This window comes from Mercurialis annua, linkage group LG2 (genome assembly GCF_937616625.2).
Source record: "Mercurialis annua linkage group LG2, ddMerAnnu1.2, whole genome shotgun sequence".
Taxonomy (NCBI): domain Eukaryota; kingdom Viridiplantae; phylum Streptophyta; class Magnoliopsida; order Malpighiales; family Euphorbiaceae; genus Mercurialis; species Mercurialis annua.
In genome coordinates this window covers 40,385,157-40,401,856 of record NC_065571.1, presented here as the reverse complement: position 1 = coordinate 40,401,856, position 16,700 = coordinate 40,385,157, and the positions used below count along the sequence as shown (strand labels likewise).

At 34.0% G+C, this 16,700-nt stretch overlaps 2 protein-coding genes across 4 annotated transcripts; one reads left to right on the top strand and one right to left on the bottom strand.

Moving 5' to 3' along the window:
* Positions 1-370: 370 nt before the first annotated feature.
* Positions 371-3,480, top strand: LOC126666669 (uncharacterized). The gene is made up of 4 exons (XM_050359506.2): positions 371-721; positions 924-1,007; positions 2,859-3,031; positions 3,106-3,480. The coding sequence occupies exons 1-4, from the start codon at positions 427-429 to the stop codon at positions 3,298-3,300; spliced, it is 747 nt and encodes a 248-aa protein (XP_050215463.1). The 5' UTR covers positions 371-426; the 3' UTR covers positions 3,301-3,480.
* A 6,791-nt stretch (positions 3,481-10,271) lies between these two features.
* On the bottom strand, positions 10,272-16,686 carry LOC126669375 (leucine-rich repeat extensin-like protein 5). 3 transcript variants are annotated; one of them, XM_050362831.2, is made up of 9 exons: positions 16,482-16,686; positions 14,726-15,066; positions 14,317-14,433; positions 14,194-14,233; positions 13,299-13,381; positions 12,745-12,822; positions 12,566-12,619; positions 12,276-12,410; positions 10,272-11,921 (listed from the first exon to the last, which is right to left on the bottom strand). In XM_050362831.2, exons 2-9 carry the CDS (start codon positions 15,032-15,034, stop codon positions 10,560-10,562), a joined length of 2,178 nt encoding a protein of 725 aa, XP_050218788.1. In that variant the 5' UTR covers positions 15,035-15,066; positions 16,482-16,686; the 3' UTR covers positions 10,272-10,559. The 3 variants fall into 3 exon arrangements, with proteins under 3 accessions (XP_050218788.1, XP_050218787.1, XP_050218790.1); XM_050362830.2 differs by having other exon boundaries at positions 14,726-15,061; XM_050362833.2 differs by having other exon boundaries at positions 12,276-12,374; positions 14,726-15,061.
* Positions 16,687-16,700: the final 14 nt, after the last annotated feature.

Sequence of the window (16,700 nt, the reverse complement as noted above, 5' to 3'; positions counted from 1 at the left end):
GAACTAATTAGAAAGAAGTGAGTGAAGAAATACTAAAAATTTCATAAACATAAAATAGGTAAATATTTTAAAGGCTAGGGTTGATTTTGAATCTTTTTTCTATAAATTTATGGGTAGCCGCACGTGAGCAGTTAACGTTAACAAAAGGTTTAATTGTTCATATTTGAATAATGAGGGTTTAATTGTGATAAAAAGGTTTAAAAACTTACGTATACTTTTGAGAAAAGTATGAGGGTTATTTTGTTTTTATCTTTTGCCTACTTAATTAAAATAAAAAAAAATAACGACACCGTTTAAGTTGTAAAGCTACAACCTTAACCTGCGATTGGAAGCAGACAATAATACAATACAGTCTCAGTACTTATCCTCTTCTTCTTCCTCTGCATTTCCTAAAAAAGATCATATTTTGTAAATCCAATTAAAGAAATGCTAAACTCAATTGTACAGTCCATCTACACATCTCCCTGCTTTCAATCTCACAATACCATTAACTTCAACAACCCAACTTCTTTACTGCCCAATTATCATCACCCATCAATCAACACATTTCTTCATCTTCCCAAAAGATCTTATCTTTATAGCAATACCAAAAGAAATGGCACACTAAAAACTAAATCATCTTTGATTGAAACTCCTGTTTTATGGGCTGGTAGGCTTTGCATCTTCTATGCCCTACTTAAATCTGGTTTAGCTGGATCAAAGGATAACCCTCTTGTTTCAGGTACTTTTCATGTTTTTGTTTGTAAGATTTTAATATCTATCATGAGTTTTTAGGCTTTTTTTTTATAAGTTGTGCGAGGAAATGAACCCACGACCTTGGCAGAATTAGCAGAATGTTGTCTGTCGCTTATACCATTTGAGTTATAGCTCATTGGTTGGGTTTTTTTTTGCTTTATCTTACAATATTTTGATTTTTTTTTTAGGTTTGGATGGTGCTGGGGGGTCTGGTGTTGAATCTGCTGATTTGGGTTTTTCTAAGTGGCTTGAGAACATACAAGGGAAACCAGGTTTGTAGGGTTCTTCTCATTGTCTATATTATTGCATGATTTAAGAGACAACTTATCTTGGTAGTTGGTATATATTTTGTAGGAAATAGGATGTCCATTAATTATTGTAAATGTATTTAGGAATAAATTTTTTCGTTGATTCCATAAAAAGCTGTTCATTTTCTTACTAGGTAGCACGTACACTTCATTCAATCAACGTTTTCTGTTTCCGAAAACTGTAACAAATTTAGGACACTGGACTTCACTTTTTATATAAATAACCTTAAATTTACACCGTTTCTCCGTGTTTGTATCCAAGTGTCATGTTCTAGAAACGTGTCGGAAATTTATCGTTTCTGCACGGAACTTCATTTTTATATAAATAACCTTAAAATTACCTAGGTCACTTATCATGGCTTTTAAGAGGTATAATTACATTCTGGAATCTGTTTGATGCTTGTTTTTTGTCAAATTTGATGCTTGTTCATTGTTGACATTTTAGCTCTTTAGATTTTCTGATCAGTTCTTTCAACTTTTACTTTTGCTTTATATTTACTGGGACTAAATTTGTGGGCTTCACTTAAAAGCCATGATAATCTTTATGTTGTCATACACCGAGCTTGCTTTGGCGCCGGTTAAACTAGTTATGCATACCGTATAATATCCGCTTTTAAATTTGGAATCAAAGGCAATTTAACACCAAGGTAATCATGATAGAGATGATAACAGGTCGGTGAAGGTTTCCCTCTAAGTAGTTAAAAGAAACAATATTGTGGCATGTGTACTGGGATTCTACTGTTTCTTGAGAAGATCAAGGAGCAAGTACAATATTCTTAATAATATTTCATCTGCTTCAAACAGTGGAATAGGAGAGAAAGTTCTGAATTTCGTATAGTAATTTTATCCTGTGTTAATCAAGATCATTTTTGATGCCTCAAAACCAGATATCTTGCAGTAATTCTACTGTCTGAAGTGAAGCTTTTAAGATGCACTGATAGAAAAAGTCAATGAGAATATGTTGATTTTACTAGTTACCTATAGTTTTAGCATTTCTTCGTCACACACTGGTAAAAATCTTGTAATTGCAAATAGGAGTATATCCCAGTCGTGCCAACTCGCGAGTTACTTAGGAATGACTTGAAAAATACTCGAAATTGACTCAATGTTAATCAAGCTGAGTTCAAATTCTAGCTACTCGAGCTAAATGCCGAGTCGAGTTCGAGTATCATCAAGATATTTGACTCGACAGATTCGAGCTACTCGAGCTAAATGGCCACAAAGTCATAACATGTGTAATATCAACACAGTGCTAGCCCTACTTCTCGGACCTTTCAAAATGTGATCCTTCTTAATTGATTTGGATATGGTCCTAACGCTCCTGAATTTTTATTGAGCAACTGTAACTTATTACGTTGGTTTAGCTACATTACACACTATCAGCACTTGAGGTTGTGTTGTTTCTTTTTGTACAAATACCTGTTTATAAGAGCATATTAGCTGAGATGTCATATTGCACTGGCATTGCTACTGTAGTAAAGATTTTTAGGGATCTTTTGGTTCACTAAATTTTGAAGCTTTATGTTTGGTTGGAAATTAATATATAGGAATAGGAATCACCTCTTCCGATTCCCACATGGAAATCAACTTCATTTCCATTTGTATTCCCGATTCAACTAAAAATAAATAAAATCAATCATTCCTATTCCCATTGTCTCTCTGATTCCTAACCTTGAATCTAGCGGACCCTTTGTTGTTGGGCCTGCCTGGTCATTGGCTTTCTAAACATGATAGTACTCTTACTGATATATTGTTACTATAATTTGTCAAGATCTATCTTTTTCTTTCTGAGCATATAATTCCAATTTTGTTTAGACAAGGAAGCAGCTGACAAAAGGAAATTGGTGAGTAAATGGCATCCCACAACAAAGGGAACACTTAGGAGGAATTACAGGGTGCCTTCAAAATCTGAAGGAAGGCGCCTTCTTAAAGAGATTGCGGCTTTGCTGTCGGACGATGATCACTTTGTAGATGCCACATCCCACAAGGTATAATGTCTTCCGTTTTGCATGTGGGGGAGTGCATTCAGTTCGATATTTTAAGGTTTGTTTACTGTTTGTAGGGTTGTCAAATAAGGAGGGAGAGCGCTCATGGGGAAAGCGTGTGCTGCAACAACGTAAGGGCGCTTTTTGACGAACTCCCAACCCCACATCTGGTTGTGGAAATCACAGCTTTCCCGGCAGGTCCTCTAACAGAAAAGGACTACGTCAAGGCTGAGAAATTAGAAAGAGTGCTTAGATCAGGTCCTTCCATCTGAAGGTATGAATGAGAAATCTGTTGATCTGTTTTTGTATGTATCCAAGCTTCTTCCATTTGTACATATGGGACTAATGACTGAAACCTCCTGCTTTTAACTTCGGGTTGGCGTAGTTGTTTGATTTATGTTAGACTATTAAATTTACTTCTTGTTTAATAATATAGAAATTTACTTGATTTAGATACTTTCATCATTGCTTGTTATAAGCTGATACAATCACGAATAATTTTTTGACCAAAAGCACCCTTATCGTTTTCTGCTCATCATATGGTGCGGTAAAAGCTAAAAGAGGCGTATACATAAAATGAGGTGTGATCTTGGATTTAAATTTGCTCAAGTCAAAACACAATATCAAGAATTAATCAAGAGAAATTATGCTTTAACTGAACAATGACAACATGTAAAGTTAGATGAACAATGACCGCAAATTTATGTACACCCCTTTGGCCATGTTTGGTTCATGAAATAGCTATTCCGTTGCGTATGTAATTGATGTCAAACCAACAATGTTTGAATCCTATATCATACATTCTTGACTTGATGTCTTTCCAGGAACCGGGAAACAACTAATAATTGGAAAGAAGAGAAAATTAAATGAACAAAGGGTCAACGCGCCCCCTGAACTTGTGACACGGGGTCATCTAGCCCAATTTATACTTTTTTGAGCAACTAACCCTAAAACTCTTCATTTTTAGGTCAAATAACCCCATAATTTATATTTTTATTTTAAAAAACAGATTTATGATGATTATATCGCAACAATTAGGGAAGCATCTAATTACTTTTTTGCATCCCTCACCTCCGATTTGTATTTTACGCGTTTTGAAAATATAATTATGGGGTTACTTGACCCGAAAATGAAGAGTTTTGGGGTTAGTTGCTCAAAAAAGTATAAATTGGGTTAGATGATCCCGTGACACAAGTTTAGGGGGCGCGTTGACCTTTTGTTCAAAAATAAAATTAAAGGAGGCAGTTAAAGATAAAAAATAGGGCTTTTTACATAAACAACCTACTTTGTCAAATTTTTAACTTACAGGTGCAGGTTTGGGTTTTCTAAACTACCATGTGCGGACTGAATTATAACTTTTATACGGACTCTATATATTACCTAACAGCATACAAATCATAATTTCATTTATTTTCTCTCTCCTCATCATTCAATTCTCTCTTCCTCTCAGTTCATCTTTCTCTTTTTTTTTACCGTTCGCCGTCCTCTGTTCCTCCGCTCCTCCGTCATCGTCTCCGTTGTCATCTTCGTCAACGCCATCATCTCCTCTGCTCCTCGTCGTCATCTATTTGATTTCAGATCTATAATTTATTCATTGTTCTTCTTTTTCTTCTTCTTTTTTATTTTTAGATCTACAATTTTTTTACTGTTTTTTCACCATTAAACATGTATAGAGATTATATTTTAAGAATATAATGCTAATTTCATGTTATGTAATATAAATTTATGATTATATGGAATAAATTTTTGTTATTTCTGCACTTTATTCTGCAGTTCGATTTATTAATGATGGTTGATTGCTGAAATATTATAATATTACAGTGTTGTTGATTTTATGTTGATTTTGTGTTGATAATCAGTTGGTATTTCCTTAATTTTAACATTGAAAAAATTTATTCTAAAAAAAACATTAGCAAATTAGATAATTTTGTACGTGAAATAAACTAAAAAAATAAAATTTAAATGAGATTAGATAAGGATATGTTAGCATTATCATGTTGACATGTTGTTGATTTCTTGTTGATATTTTATCGATTGTCACAATTTTTTAAAAAATTATGTTTTATTTTATTCCTTATGTTGATTCGTTGTTGATTTATTGTTGACATTATGTTGATATGTATTTTAATTTTTTTTGATTTTCAATTTTATGTTGACATGTTGTTGATATACTGTTGATAACATGTTGATTTTTCAATCATTGAAAGAAAAATAAAGTTAGTCTTAAATTGATGTATTAATGAATTATTGATATGTTTTTGATAATATGTTGATTGTTTTTGACTTAAATCAATCAATGTTCTCATTTTACAAACATCTTGAATAAATTAGCATTAATTGTTGATTCGTTGTTGATTTATTGTTGACATTATGTTGATAAGTATTTCAACTTTTTTTGATTTTCAATTTTATGTTGACATGTTGTTGATATACTGTTGATAACATGTTGATTTTCAATCATTAAAAGAAAAGTAAAGTTAGTCTTAAATTGCTGTATTGATGAGCTGTTGACATGTTTTTGATAATATGTTGATTGTTTTTGGCTTAACTCAATCAATGTTCTAATTTTACAAACATCTTGACTAAATTAGCATTAATTGTTGATATCATGTTGACATTATGTTGATAACTTGTTAATATGATAGTAGTAATTCTACTAAATAACAAAAAATGTACAAAATGTTTAAAATAAATGAATCAGATAAAAATATTAGCAGAGTAAGTAATCAAAACAATATGAAAAAACAACAATAATAATTCAAATGAAAAAATAAAATTATAAACTTACATATAAAAATAAAAATATATTAAATATACACCAACACAACAGTTCACAAATTGAAGAAATCTATTTCAAAATATTTTTTTTCCTCAATTCTCTTTGCAGCTGCACAGTTTCTTCAAAATCACTTGTATAATTGTTTTGCGTTCCACCTCTCATACCTAACTAAATTTCGACAAGACGGTTACGATACAGTTTCATTTCATCCAACGAAAGTTTATTTCACAGACAATATTATCTTATTTGTCAATGTTCAAATAAAAAGAATCAATAGATATCAACATAAAGTCAACATAAAATCAACAACATTGTAACATTACAATAATTCAGCAATCAATCATCATTAACAAATCGTTATGCAGAATAAAAAAAACGCAGAAATACAACAAAACACAAAAAAATGCAGAAATAACAGAATTTTAGTATATAAAATCATAAAATTATTCTATATAACATGAAATAAGTATTAGATTGTTTAAAGATACTCTTTATACATATTTAATGGTGAATCAACAGTAAAAGATAAACATATTACAGATCTGAAAATAAAAAAAAGAACAAAAAATTTCAGATCTAAAATTAAAAAGATAAAAGAAAGATGGCGCGGCGAGACAAAGGCGGAACGATGGAGGCGAAACGGCGGAGGCGGAACGGCGAAGGCGGAACGGCGAAGGCGGAACGACGGAAGCGAAGGAGTAGAAATCGTGAATTTTTTTTTTCAGCTCAAAATAATTTACTGTTATATAAGTAAGAACGGTTGAGATAATGATGAAATAGAGATGAAAATGAGAGAAGCAAGAGGAGTCGTGCAGTAATGGAGATAACGCACAGCAAAATCGTGGAGAAGAGAAGCGAAAATGGCAGAGAAGAAAGAAGAAACCGCCAATTGAGAAGGAAAATAAGAAAACGGTAAAAAAGAAAGAAATCCAAAAAAAAAGGTTAGGTTTCATAAAATTGATGGTGTGTAAAGTAAAGATATGGATTGATCCGTATAAAAGTAAGAGGAAATTACACCATTTACCAAAAAAATAAAAATAATTACAAAACTACATGTTAATTTTTTTCATTTACAAAAATATTAATAATATTTACAAAAGTACAAAAAAATAAAAAATAATATCAAACATACGGTGTATACTGTGTGTATAATGTCAGTATACTAATAAACTAACATTATATTAACATTTTATCAACATTATACCAAAATTATACATACTAAGATTTTATTAATATTAAATGAAAATTTATCAAAATTTCATCAAATCGTATACTAAAAATTAAATTAATAATATAGCAAAATTATACCAACAATATACCAAAAGTGTACACATCAAAATATATTGAAATTATATTATTACATCAACATTACACCACATCGCATACTAAATATTAACCTAACAATATAATAAAATTATACCAATAATATACAAATTCTCTATTTCATTACCAACTATAATGAAAAGTACATATAAAAAAAATATACTTGTTATCAACTAGAAAATATATATAAAAAATTTATAATCGATGTACCAAAAATATACTTAAATTATACTAATAATATACCAAATATTATTTTTAAATTATTTGATTTATAGTTTTAGTATTCCAAAATTATACCATAATTATACCGACATTATACAAATCGTACTTTTGTAATTAATTTTTATTTTTTGATACTTTTGTAATTAATTTTAAATCAGTCGTATTTTTGTAAATAAAAAAAGTTTACAGGTACTTTTGTAAATATTTTTAAAATTTTAGGTACTTTTGTCATCGCCCCTAAAAGTAAAGCTTAGCCCAAATCCTGTATTATATATAAAAAGCCCTAAAAAATAGTTGTAAGGTTTTGATTTCTGTTTACACCGGCCCAGAGAATTGTTGGATAAGAGCTTCATATGGGTTTACAAGGGATTCAGACCAAAAAAAAAAGCATTTCAATTATTGTTTTTTCTTCTTATTAGGAGTTTGTAACTCATTAGGAGTATTTTTCTTTTTAGAGTCTTAGTCCTGGTTAAATTAGGAGTCTTGATTATGAGGAGCTATAAATAGCTCAGAGATTCATTATTTTTGTATTAACAAATCAATCAATCAAAAACCAAACGCAGTGCTTTTTATCTCGCAATTTCCGGATTATTTTAACTTAAGAGTAGTTTTTCAGTATTAATCTCGCCTGAGTTAGTAGCTCCCAGATTATTACTTTTAGATCATGTGGTTAAGTGTTTTTAACCAAACAAGCCATGTGAATATCTGCATAGGTTCGTTAAAGTATCAAACCTCATACCGATCCCGATTATAAATTTAAAGATTCGAGTCCAGAATATTTCCAGGCGAACAATTTCAAATCTTAATATGAAGTAGTTTTGATAACCTTCTAATGATCAGTCAGAGCAATAGCTCCATATATCATACAATATTGCACCAGAACATAAATATTAAAAAAAGATAATTAGACAATAAACAATCAGTAACTAACAGTCATAATTCAGGTGTCTATCCCTAATTCTCCCCTTTAACAATAAATGTATTTATGTTAATATATGCGACAAGTCTATTTTAAAAAAATTATCAAAATTTTACATAAAATTTGTTAATATGTTGGAGATTTGTTTCATTGACATAACATGTCGTTTAAGTGATGATCGAACTACAATGCATGGAATTTGAGTTCCACACAAGCATCAGGAGTCGAGGATCTCCAATGACGAATAAAGCATGAAGTAGCCGCGGAGGTGGAATTATAATTTCTTTTCAACTCGGGCTAAATAGGCTAAATAACATGTGAACCATTTGTTCCATCTTCGACCTTCCAGAAGCTCGAATCCTCCGGTACTACAAATCATACTTCATTTTAAAAGAATTCGAGGGCAATCCAAAGCTTGTGAGTGGTTCCACCCATACAGTGGCCGGTGATCACACAAGCACACACTAGGTGCATATTGGAATTGGAATGGTATTGATACAATCATGAATAATTTTAATTTGTGTATGACCTGTTATCGATCTCCTATTATCGAACTCGCAAGCGAGTAGACTTTTTGTTGTACCAATCTACTTCGCTCACAATTTGATACAACGTAGGATCAAGAAGAGTTCCACTGCCTACATTCTAGGACCTGGGTTGATTGTCACTAACAGCGATAATCATGCCGAATATGAGCGACTGATTGAAAGATGTATATAGTAAATACATAAGAGCTACGTTGATAACGGATACTACATTTGTATATACTAACAACAAAGTTATTCATTTTATACACTTAGTTCTTATTATAAATCTTACTGACTTTATCGTTAGAGCGATCTCCAGGCAAGATCGCCTGTAAAAATTCCTATATCCTGAAATTTATAGCAAGTAGTCATCATGAGTGTTTCAGAAACGTGCATATGTGTATCATTATATGGAGTAAAACTCACTATCACAGTGGATTGTTAAGCTGATTAGGCGAGTTCCATAGACGAGTAATATATTGGCGAACTGGGAAGGACCTGAGCAATAGAAATAGAATTCATACCAACGACGGGTATTTAGTTACTTATTTTTATTGCTCAAAGCATATTCTGCATTACATTTCCAGTTACAACTTTCAAAAGTCTATAGGCATCACAACAAAACCATTCTTATTTTGATCTCACAAGAGCTTTGGTCATGCCATGAGAGAGATGGGGATTTCTGTGACCGTCTAAAGATAGGCGTGGGACTCGCATCTTACTATACCATAGCCTGGAAATGAATCAGAATCCTCCATTTTTTAAATCTCAGAACTCTCCAGTTCAAACCAAAAATCCTGGAGAACAATTTTTTTTTAAAAAATTCCGAAAAATTAATACTGAAGTTGAACCAAAACCATAACACAACTGACTACATAAATTTATTTTCCGTTCCACTCTATCAAAACAAATCCAATTTGAAATATCATGACCTGTGAGTACCGATACTTCTCAGAGGTGTTTTTGTAAGGGGGAACACTGGGACACATGTGGGATATGGCAAAGTACGCGTCTCAATAGTGTTTACTATCGAAAGGCAGGAGCATTACCGGGAACACTCCATGGGATACACCTCGAACACTCCAAGGAGAGGTGGGAATATTACGGGGGTCTCCGTCGGATACGCCCGTGACACGAAGTAAACTTTAATCAGTTGAACTTATTATAAACATTTTATTTTACATAGTGAATCATGATATTACATGTAGATTTATTGCATATATATAATCTGCACATATAAATAGACTTGCTATGTTCCCGCCATGTCCGCACCCTTACCCTTACCTGTGTCGGTGTTTCATAGATTAAAACAAAAGTTCAAAACTGACACTTCAATTCCAATTATTAAACAGAAACTGTCATTTCAATTTTGGATCCAACTTAATAAATTCGGTTATAATTTGGATTCAGTTTAAAATCACAGCACGGCTAATATTAACAAAAACATCATGTTTAAATATGGCGCACTTGTGATGAAAGGAGTTGGAACTTGAAATTGATCATTAAGAAAATGGAGAAGGAAGTGCCTAATGCCCATTTCAGCGGTACACAGATAAAATTTTACAAGGCAAGTTTCAAAGAATCAGAGAACAATCTATGAAAACCTTTAAGTTAGTTGCTCCAAACAAGAAATAAGCATATAACAATACATAATGGGAAAATCATTGAGCACAAACCATTTCCAATCGAAGGTAACGTTTGATGAGAATGAGGCGACGCATTGATTAAGAATCTTAAGAACTTATTGTACATCAACTCTTCTTAGTCAGGATCAGTCGCTGGGGTTGTTACCTTTCCTTGCTGTTGAGGCATAACAGGAACAGAGGTAGGCGAGAATGGATCATAAATTTGCTGCCCTAGAGGAGGAGATGCGAAAGATGTAATTTTACCTGAATGCTGATTCGGAGCCATGAAGTTGCCTAGTGATGTTGGAGCTGGATAATTTTTCTGACCTTGTAGGGGATTCGCTGGCCTCAGAAGAAAAGAGCCTCCCAAGTTTGGCAGTTGGGGAGTTGGACTGAAATTCCGAGCGGGTGGGATAGCTGGACTTGCATTTGAAAATGCTGGAAATCTTGGTGCGAGAAAGCTTCCAGTGAATGGAGCACGAGGTCTTTGATCCATCTGATTGCTTATCTGTGTGCTCGGAAATGAATGCATACCATGTAGAGGAGTTGAACTGGGAGCCAACCGGAAAGTTGACAGTGGTAATGCTGGTGGTCTAGGAAATCGAGTATCTTGAGCTGCAGCCTGATTGTGTGGCCTGGGAGCTAATTGACTAGCTAAGTTAGGTGGATGATGAGGTTGAAAAGTAAAATCACCAGGACCTGAATGCCCATGGAGAGATCCTATGATTCCTGACAGCCGAGTTGGTCGTGATACTGATGCCATGCTTCCGTGTGTAGGATTTACCGATGCATGAGGTAGGGTTGCAGCAGTCATGCCCATAGTAGGCATGGAGGAAGAGCCCATTTGATGAGGCGGAAGAGACGGAAATCTCAAGGCTCCGCTGGGATGATTCATGCGAACATTAGCAGTAGATGGACCAGAAGAACCGATATTAGCTGGTAGCATATCTGACGATGGTGCGGAGGACAGAAAACCTGGTTGTGGAAACCGCGGCTGAAAAGAAACCATGGGAGGAGCCATTTTCCCTCCAGAAACACCAATAGGAGCAGCAGGCCATCCAGAAGAGCTCCCCATAGGAAACCGAGGTCCAGGTGGAACGTTTGACAAAGGATGTAGCAATAATGATGAAGGCTGAGAATTTGGCATGAAATAATTTCTTGGCATTTGTAGCTGGGGCCTGGAAGGAACAAGGGATGTGTTTTGATGAACTGAATTAAACCCAGATACGGGAAGTAATGAAGGCATGTTAGTCGGATTTAAAGGTGATGAGAGTACTGGTAGAGTGTTGCTATGAATTGAATTCTGCATGTGGACCAAGGTAGGCAAGTGTCCTGGCGGTTGACCCAAAACTGCAGAGAATTGTAGACCAGGGTATAGGATCTGCTCTTTTTGAGGAGGTTGCAAAGTTCCGACTGAGGGCCCCACTCCTTGTTCACCTGTGGGTGCGTCCTGACTTTGATTAAGAATATTCATGTTATTCCCAGTTATTAAATTTTCCTACACAAAAGCAAATTAAAATTAGCCATTATACAAAAAATGAAATCAGCAATACTGATTTTTTTTAGAATAAATTTATCAACATGCTATGTCAAACTTTGTAGCGCAGAAACAGAATCGCCGAAACGAGATACATCGAAATAGAAAACGGATCTACCACAATTTTTACAAGAAAAAAGTGTAAATATAGAGTTTCAAAGTTTTAGAAGCATTTTCCGAAAACAGAAACAAACGGCCGAAATGTTGAAATCGACAAGTTTCCGTGCAACATATAAGTCAAGCATAAAAAACCAGAACTGATCTACAAATGTGAAGAAACATCATTCATCAGACAGCTTTTATAGTGGAACTCACTGATATCGATGTAACTAACAGTTCAATTACGGCAACTGCTCCATCAACTTTCTCATATGTGTCAGCTGATACATGAACAGTCAGTTCCTCGTACGCAACCTGAGGGTCATTCCCACCAAATGGAGAAATTTCAACCTGGGAAAAAGAAGAAAATTTGATGCAGCAATAACTAATGCAGTTGTAGAATGTCATGTTGCAAAGTTGCTGATAGAAATATTTCTAGGAAGAAGAAAAAGGACAACAAATGAACATCTTTCAGAGATAAGTTCCATGTTAAGCATAAGACTTACCTTCTCTCCCGTATTGGCTTTGGTGCCGCGTACTTGTATTTTAGCTCCGGTTTCCTGATTCACAAGAGTAAATATTATTAAAAATTAATATCATTCAGGTAAATGCCACTACAAATAAAACTTATGCATCCCATGTTTCATTAGAAGCTACTTCATAAGGCAATACCAGCTGAACTTGCCTTTTCTAATCGCTTCTGAGTCTCACCTCCAGGCCCAAATATCAGACCAACAACATTGCACCTAGGATGGTCCTCGACCTACAAATGCAATATATCACCCATCAATTAACTCTGCTAAGGTTACAGAAATAAAAAGAATAAGGGAATCCCAGAACCCAACTACTTGCATTCAGTAGCATGTACAATACTCTTACTTCCACAACAATTTGCATTTTAGATCAGCCTTAAGTTTAAACATCACGAATTAAAGGAATTTAATCTTAAAGACTTGCGTACAAAATCTGTGGCACATTCATGACAATGAATTAACACATTGAAGCCTAATAATGGATCCAATGGGAGTAGTGGTTCATAACAGAAAGTTCTAACGACAAACCACAATTTAAGGACTCCTCATCTTAAACCGTTAAATTGATCTTAGTTGGATGATAACCATAGAATATACAACCATTTCTATTCAGATTTGACACTCATAATCTAAAATGATTAAATTGATCTTTTATTAGATGATAACCATAGAAATATACAACCATTTCTATTCAGATTTAACTTACAGGAATAGGAACCGTGGCCACTTTTAGTAAAGGTTCATAATTAGGTGGAGGCTTGTAGCTCGGATTCAGTTTGAGTATTTCACCTGGAAATTTATAAAGAAAAATCAATATATCTACGGAAGCCACTCATGGAACCTACCAAATAAATAATACCATAGCAGACTAGCAGTGCTCAAACTTAGTAATTAAGCGAAATGATGATTTGATCATCAAGGGGATTCTAAATAGGAAAAGGAGACAATGAAACAAGCGCAAAATATGCACAGGATAAAATGCTTATTATAAGCTAGGAAAGACATCTGTTTTCTCTTCTTCCCCTCACATCTCCATACCCTACATTTAAAACTCAAAAGTCACGAGAGTTTTACAGTTTTGTGTAATATTCAAACTTTACAAGAATTTTAAACATTGGAAAAATAAGGTTTAAAGTATCCCGATAAAATTAAATTCTAAGCCTATGCAGTTTATTGAAAAGTTACTCAAATTATAAAAATACACATTCAATTCAAATTAAAATTTGTGATAGGTTCATCCAGTTGGCTGGCCAAGGAACTAAGCACCTTTTTATACATGCTTGTCAATTTTTTTCTTTCAAAATCTGTGTTCATCATGGAAATAAGAGTAAACATTAAAATATAGGAAAAAGAGCATTTAAATTCTCAACAGATTGGAACAACAAATTTTAAATTATTCAGGAACTATAAAGCTTTAAATTTATAAGTCTTAAGACCTTAAATTATTAGGAAGTCAAATCTCATAAAAGAACAAATGCTTAAGCATTTATGTCCAGGAGACAAAAAGCTCAAGAACTCGAGCAAATGTCAAGTCAATGTATAAGCACTTTAGAGTTATTATCCTAACATAAAACAAATATCAAAAAATTTATCATACGTACCTATTATCTCCCGCCACTCAAGTTTCAGTAGTTCCAAGTCCTTCACCAGGGAAAGCTATTGTAAGTGTCCACGAACATTCAAATGCATGATAGGAAGAAAATAGCGTGCATAGTGATCCAAACCTTCACATTGGAGTCAATTGTGCAACTGGACAATGTGGGATCTGCATGCTGATCAGCAATTTTCGAGTCTTGAGATTCCCCAGATTTCAGCTGATGTGTAATTTGATTCACTCGAGTCTGCCCAAAATTTGTATATCACTTAGTGGCACCTGGAACGGGGAAGCTTCCATGTGAGCCATTCACACGGAAGATGCTGACATTTAAGCACCCAATTGGAAAAGGCATTTTTCAATTGCTTCCAGCAGAGCAATATAATCCTCCCACAAGCCAGGTCTATTAATGCCTCCAATCAATTTTGAATTTAAAACACTTAATTTATATCCAAAAAAACACATTTGAAAACAGAAAGTTTGAGACATGAATATGTGTGATATGATGCCATTACTTGCTAGAAAAACTTATTATTTACCTCATAAGCTAAGGCCCTTCCTTTTCTAACAGCAGCATCTTGGGTTATATCAACGCCCCATTTCGTTTTTTTCACTACCTGGAAGGTACCTTCTTCATTTGCATCACTGCCTTCAGGTTTTTTAACTCCTTTGGACCTTGGAACTAATGAACTCAAGAGGTTTCTCTTTGGTATGACAAATCCAGACTTCGCGGCAAATATAGAGACCTTTGCACCAGTAGTTGATGCGCCAGATGAAGTATTTGCTTCAGACATTTTCCTTTTGTGAGGTTCAAGTGTAGATGCCCGGTCAACCTCAGCAGTCATCATCTTCCCCAAACACCGTTTTTACAGCCACTAGACTGCAAGAATAAATAAGGTTTAATCTCAAACACAACATATTTTTAGAATACTGTCCATGTTATACTGGAAGAACATACAAAGAAAGCATCAAGTGAGTAAAATAAGAAGTTTCTCGATGCATATGATACCAAGATGTTGATACTAGTATCACAAACTGAATCTAGAACAAAGACACAGGGAGAAGTATTTCTAAGAGTTTATCCAATCTGCTGCTGTTTATTCAGAGGTGAATGATTATTGAAAGGATTTATGATAAATTTAAGGTTAACTAAAGCAGGGGAAATGAAACCAAGTTGATTGCAGAACATTAAAATATATACTGATTTACATATTACAGCTATGATGCATAAGAGCTTCCTTCAATCTAGGTTTTCTGCATATCGGAGTTTCAAAAATGAAACTTCTTACTTTTTATTTTAATATAACTTCTCATCGTTATTAAATGCGAAAGGCGACCTGAGGTGACGAGGGGTCCTAAAGCCTGAGCCGCAAAGAGCAAGGCATGCGAAGCCTTTTGGAAAAAAGGCGACTAAATAAAAAATTATATATATATATATATATACACACGCACACATATATATATTATGATTATAAAGCCTATGTATTTTAAAAAAGTTCAAATATAATTTAAAAACTTAAATGTACCACAATCAAATTACTAATCATAAATCAAGATCAAAGAGTTTAGGTTAAAATATAAAATGACTGCTGGCAGCAGCTATTTAAAAGAGTTTAGGTTTTAATTAAACTCTAAAAGGCACACATAAATAACATTATTTAATTTTTTTTAAAAAAGGAAACAGGGCCAAAAGTCACAGAGGTTCGCCTGGCCAGCGCCTTGCCTCACGGCAGAGGCGCTAGAGGCGGCGCCTCTTTGACATCGCCTGCCGTTCGGGGGTTGAGGTGACTAGGCCATCGCCTCACGCCTCAGGTGCGCCTTCAATAACTATGTAACTTCCTACTTGTAACACCTGAAAACTTCCAAAAATCCCATTTCGGTAACTGTTTAAACATTATAACCTTTCTCTATGCTGCACAACTAGGTACAAACACAGTGAAACAGTGTTATTTTAAGGTTTCATTTCATGTCCGAAACTTCAATTGTCAGAAATGTTTCCAAAACAGGACACGATGACTGAATGAAGTGTTCGCGAACATAGCCGTTCGATGCAGAATGCATTTCGAAACAAGCACAAGATTTCTGATTTTACATACCCACATGTACTACAGCATCCACCAGACAGAATTTATGAGGCGCTATTAGCAATACAAAATTAACTGACAATCATAGTCACAAGCAAAAGAAACTAAATAATCTATAGCCCTAGTAATTACTCTGCTGCAGAGACTGATAATTAAAACTTCATAATTTGTAGCCCTAATTTATTTATATTTAAGAAAAAGAATTAAATACCAGTAAATGTAAGAGTGTGCATATGGAGAGAGTGAAAATAGAGGGCTTTTCAGGCCATAGCAGAGAGACCAATAATTCTTTCTTCAAGCTTTCAGTTCTTGTTGGCGAAGCAGCGATGGTGAAGAACCAGCAATTTGGGTTAAATACAAAGAAGACGAAATTAAGGGTTTTTTTGGGCAATATGTTTCAACTTTAATATTTTGCCATTTTTTGAGATTT